General features: G+C 48.8%; 1 protein-coding gene across 1 annotated transcript in view; it reads right to left on the reverse strand.

Moving 5' to 3' along the window:
• Positions 1 to 5,726, reverse strand: part of NPR3 (natriuretic peptide receptor 3) — a 42,145-nt gene extending 36,419 nt beyond the window's left edge. Inside the window, exons 1-2 of the mRNA XM_027895682.1 lie at positions 5,021 to 5,726; positions 330 to 452 (exon numbers count right to left, since the gene is read on the reverse strand). Of these exons, the coding sequence (XP_027751483.1) occupies positions 330 to 452; positions 5,021 to 5,726 (829 nt within the window). The remainder of the gene's footprint in view (positions 1 to 329; positions 453 to 5,020) is intronic.
• Positions 5,727 to 6,000: the final 274 nt, after the last annotated feature.

Genomic DNA, 6,000 nt, shown 5'->3' on the forward strand with positions numbered 1-6,000 from the left:
TCATGGCAAGCCACCTAGACCTGAGCACTCACACTACAGAGTGGGGTACCCACACTATAACCAATGTCTCTGCCTGCTGCTGATTCCCTGAAAAGTAATAAAATAAATAACCCCTGTGGTATGTTGTGACCCACCCAATATCAACTACAGCCACAAGGTTTGTTTTATTTTCTGCAATGCCACAGCTCAAGCGGCAGACAACTGCAACAACAGGGAGAGACAGTGGAGTTTCCTGGGACTCAGTGCTGCGCATTTTGAGGCTAACGAATCCAGAAATATTATCAAGCTTCCAAAGATTTTGCAATACACCTGGGCAAGAAAAACACTACCGTATGATGAGCTGTTGAAGAGTTCAATGTTGAAGAAAGCGTAGTCCCCGTTGGTCATTCCTTGCCGATGAGCAGCCAACATGATGTTCCTGATAGTGTCACCGCTGGCACACATGATTACAACTGGTGGAAGAAAACGAGAAGCACAGATAAGAAGCAGTTCAAGAACTTCAGGGAACAGCCTGTTAAGCATGAATACTGCCAGAAGCAGTGACCTCAGCTGTCCTCCCAGTGTTGCAACAAACATGACAACACAGATCACAAACAAAGCTGATTTCCCAAACAGCTGAAAAGACAGGTAGCAAACACAGGGAAGCTTCCTCCTCCCTTGTCTCCTCTGAAGAAGATAAGGAAATAGAGCCTCTGTGTTATCTGGTTTTGTACTCCTGCAAGATGTGATAAGTTCTGGCTCCAAGTTTCTTTAGCTCCACATTTTTGTAGAGTAGACTGCAACTAGAAGCCTCTGTTGTTACTTCTTCGTGAATGTAAGACAACCTGAAGATGGAGAATTAACGTGACACCATGGCATTACCATTTCAATTTCCATTCCATTCAACAGTCTGGCATTGATTCAATCACCTACACCTCAGCTATCTGATATTTAGATATAGAATTTATTGCTTCTCTGCACTTAAGGAAGAGCAGCATCTGTGCACCTATGCAGCAGGGCCCATGGTATGAACCTTTCCAGAATATGACTTTCTCTCCAGAGACCATATAATAAGTCTAAGCAACACTCTTTGATGGGATGCTTAATATTAAGAAATGGGAAAACTAAGTGGCATTTTCTGAGCATGAAGATTAAAGGTGGGTACAAGATTAAACACCACAGAGCTTCATTTATCATTGAATAAGAGCTAAGCAGAGGCCTTGCTGCTGCAGTGGGACCTACAAGCACAGGTGTACTCTGTGTGGGCACCCTGATTCACACTGTGATGACTGCGGTTGACTGGTCTCACCCTGTATCTATTGGGCAGGGGGACTACTCCCCTTGCTATCCCTTCCTTCTGCAAAGGGAAAGCAGAAACTCAAGCGAGGTCTTCAGCAATAGGGAGACAACTCCCACACAGAGCATGTTATACTATAAACTTCTATGCAGGTTCACAAGACTACAGGTATGAAGCTAACTGACATCACAGGGAGCAGCAAAGTGTTTTATCAGTGCATGCTTCGGGGCCATATCCTACAACAGAGATCCTGTCAGGACGATGATTCGAAACCAACTGCGCGCACGTTTCCAAGAACGCCGTCACGCATGGCAGGACTCAAAAGCTACAATAATGTACGCAAATATTTTCAACCCAACAATAAAAATGAATCAAAACCACATTCAACTCTTCTGGGTAGAAGTGTTTTCTATTATAAGAAATGAAAAGGCCAAACAGGCCAAATCTTTTCGCACACAATGAATCTTCCCCCATTGCTTCTCTGGTTGGATGCCATCACAGGCATGACCTCCAGATGTGCCGCCGGGGTGAGTCACGTTCAGTACATCCCCATGCTTCAGGAGAGTTATACCATGCATAGCTCTGTCCTACTGATTATAGCAGAGTAATATAATAATTTCCAGAGCAACAGAGCAAGACATATTTCATGACCATTGTGAAGTACATTAACATGAAGGAAAAGAGGAAGAAAAAAAATTTTCTTACAATAAAATTTGGACCAAATCTTTTCCAGATGCACATCAGGAATGAATTTGTCTCACTGTTCCTAATTTCAGTATAGGTGAGAGATTTCCTTTTGAAACGTTTCCTTGCTGCCCTCTCAACTCTCCCTTGACTTTGCCTTTGTAATTCACATCTATCATAAAATTGTAATCTGTAGATGGAATCAAAGAGATTCCCACAACACCAGTAAAAGACTTTGAGCAAAAGGAATAAAAGAAAGAGTGTGTGTGGGGAACTACTTTAAAATACATTAAAACATATTTTGTAAGCCTCTAAAGGAATGTAAGGGAAGTAATATTAACTATTTGGATGGGGCTTTTAACCCAGCAGGAGAGCAAAGATTACATATTTCAAGATTTTGAAGCAAATAACTATGGACATGCCTCTCACTTCAAAAAACTAAAGTTATGTATTTAATCTGCATCTACACTATACTGTTGTGTACATACAAACACGTAAGAGCAAACATACACAAAATGTTCTCCCTCCAGCATAATACACACAGACCACAGTAATTCTATCACTAACATGCTGAATTTATTGACTAGGATTATTGACTCATCCTGCAAATACTTTAGAGTTTAGTTCCAGCTAAAGGAGTAAGAGTTCCCTTTGCTACACACATGCCTTGAACTATATGCTTTTGCATTTAAGCACAGTCCTGCGTTTGTGACCTCAGCCTACAGCATCAAGTCTGCAGTGCAGCCAACTGAGCCTATAAGGGAACCTGAACTACTAATGAAATTACTTGAAGACAAGTGCCTAACTTTTATTATCATATTTTTCATGATTTTGTTGTGGTTCCAAGACTTCAGTTTTTTTCAAGTGGCTCCAGGGATTGAACAGGCAGTCCCTGGTAAACAAGGGTGCATGGCTGAGTGTTCCTCTTCCTCCCAGACTGCTGAGAGCTCGGTGCCAACCCCCAGCCAGAAGCAGCCTAGTCCATGGGGTCAGCCCTGTCTCGGGCCCCATAGGACAGCTAATGGGGCAGTTTCTTTCTCGGTTCTGGGAGAGTTTCAAGCAGATATTCTGTATCTGCTCAAAAGCCCACTCCCACCCAGGCAGCTCAAGGAAGCTTGACCACTCGGGTGGGACCCCAGCCAGCAGCAGAAACATGAGATGGTGCAGGGTCAGCGCCCAGCAGAGTGTCACAGTAGCTGCGACACAGGAGCCATCAAAAACTGGAAACAAATCAAACAAAAACATTTCTATAAAGCGCCTTGGACAGTGCCCTGTTGGCCACAATAGGGAGCTCCAAGGAGTTCCTCCGAAACACGAAGACCACATCTGGTCAGCTAAAGCACACAGTGAACCCACATGATGTATAACTTAAAATATTGTGGTAACCTAAAGATCACAAAGGAATGCACCAGGTGAGTCCTGCAGTCAGTCTTTAAAGTCCGAAAGGCACAAGTGAAGGCTGGGGGCCCCGTTTGCTGTATTTTGCAGTAGTGACATGAGTCAGATGACAAATGAAGAGGTGAGATGAAGGGAGGGACCCCAGAGGGCACAAGGGGGGCAAAAACTGCTTCTGCTCAGTCATTTGCAACTTACAGAATAGTGAAAGACCAAAGGTCTCACTTCAGCAAAGCATTTAGGATCAGACTGAAAGCAAGCCTCTCTTCTTCCCTGACTGTGAGCATAGTCTGAAGGGCAGGGTTGGAGTAAGCACTTGTCTTTTCCTGTTCTAAGAATGCTGCTATGCTCTCAGCATCAGGAAAGCTGCACACGCAGACACATGACTAGCATCTTTCCCCACACAGGGATTTCTTCCAGCACTGACACATTTCTTTCTCCCCCGTTCATTGCATTTCCCTGAATCATACTTACACGGAAAGCTCTACTTTAAGCACCTACTGAACAAAACAGTGAATAGAGAATTAAATACCCATATGCTGTTAGACCTCAGTTATCTCACACACACTCCTGCACATATTAAGGATTTCACAGCAGCACAACGGCATCAGCAGTGCAATGCCTCTCCATCCACAGTCTACAGCACCAAAACACCACTTCTGCCAACCACATATAGCACTCTCTGTCCAATTCTGATGCTATTTTAACACTCTAAAACAAAGATATGTAACAATTGTACAAAGGGTTTCACGTACCTATGGCTCTTTCGGAAGATTTCGAAGTACTTTTACTTTATCATGTGGTCTACTCCCGGAATACATCTTTTCTTTTGCAATAACTTACCGGGAAAGCCTGTGTCTGGTAAAACCCTCTAACAGAAAACATCTTTCTGATAAGCCCATATACCCACACGTTGCTTGGCAAGATCTCACTTTAAAACACATCTAAACTACAAAACTGCACGTTTCAAAGCACTTTGTTTTACTGCTTCACGATGCAGAGCCAGTTCATCCAGCCCCGGGGTGGCTGTCCAAGACGTTTTACAAGTCACTTATCTCCACACTGATTCGCTAACAATTGGCAATATCACAGCACGAACTCAGGTGTTTCTCATGCACTTAACTCCTGAAATGACTGCCTCCTCTAAACGCATTTGTTATAATTTATGAGGTACTCGAAGGGGCTCCCAATGGCAGGAGTGTGAAAATAGCTCCCGCTACAAGATACAGTGGAGTGAGAAAACATCCTTACTTAGTCTTTGAACTTACAGAGTCACTGCAAAAATATCAGAGAATAAGCAACAGATTTGCTGCCCTGTAGATATGGGCAATTTTGAGTAAACCAAACTGTCAGCAGAAAGCAGATTTCTTACTATGCCACAAAACCCTCCTATCGTGGTCCCTGAGAGAGCCGCCCTCTCCGCCTTGGGAGGCAAAGCTGTAGTGAACCTTTGCGGGCAGTGCTTTCACTCCGGGCTGTTAGTTCTCATCTGCCAGGGAATGCCCGGCCCGGGGACGCCGCCACAGCACCGCAGCGAGTTTCCCCAGGGGCGCAGACGGACCATGACTCCCCCACATCCCGCAGGTCCTTCCCTCCCCGGGGGTTCCCACTGTCCCAGCCTTAAACCGAGGAGCCAAGCCGGGCGCTTCGTAGACACTCACTCACCCCTCTCGCCGGTCTGGAGAGCGCGGACGACGTCGTCGAGGTCGAGGTGGCGGCTGGTCTCGTCGAAGCTGTGCACGGCCATGTGGAAGGCTTCCTCCTGGAAGACCACATGGACGCCCTCCATGGCGAAGTAGCAGCTGCGCTCGGGGTTGCTGTCGCTGTAGAGCAGCGTGGCCCGGTTCCACTGGTGGTGGCGGAATAGGGCCAGCAGCATCTCGCCCATCTTGGCGTAGGCGGGGGCCACGCGGGTGAGGTGCGAGTACTCGCCGCCCTTGGCGCCGAATCCCGCGGCCAGCGCGCCCGCCGACAGCATCGGCACGTCCCAGTGCGCCGCCAGCCGCGCCACCGGCGCCGCCGCGTACTCGCACACGGGCCCCAGCAGCAGGTCGGGGCGGCGGCGCTGCAGGGCCACCATGTCCACCAGGCTGAACAGGGCGCGGTTGCCGCACGCCGAGTCCTCGTAGGTGAGCTGGAAGGTGTAGCCGGGCGGCAGACCCGCGCCGCTCTCCCGCAGGCTCCGCACCGCGTACTCGATGGCCGGGCGCACCCGCCCCAGCGAGAAGAGGTAGGCGTCGTCCTGCGGCAGCAGCACCAGCACCCGGATCAGCTTCTCCTCCTCCTCCTCCTCCGCGCCCGCGGAGCCGCCGCCCAGCGCCGCCCGCGCCGCCAGCACGCAGCAGAGGCTGCCGAGCAGCCAGGGCGGCATCGCGCCCGCCCCCTCCAGAGAAGCCCGAGCTCCGGCAAACTTTTCGCCCCCCACTTCCCCCGCCCGCCTCGAAAATTGTTCGGTCGTGCTTTATTTCTCAGGTGTTTGGCGGACTCACAACCTGGCCCCCCACCCCTCTCCCCGCCTGCGGGTCACGGACGGAGCATCTCGGCTGTGCTTTTCCCGTTCTCTTAGAGACAGACGATTATTACTATGATTGTTCGCCCTCCCCCCCGCCGGATCCCCCCGCGGGGCTGCCGGGCTGCGCCCTCCC

This window comes from Empidonax traillii, unplaced genomic scaffold (assembly GCF_003031625.1).
Source record: "Empidonax traillii isolate 1590-97213 ecotype Southwest subspecies unplaced genomic scaffold, ASM303162v1 scaffold464:size472915, whole genome shotgun sequence".
Lineage (NCBI taxonomy): Eukaryota > Metazoa > Chordata > Aves > Passeriformes > Tyrannidae > Empidonax > Empidonax traillii.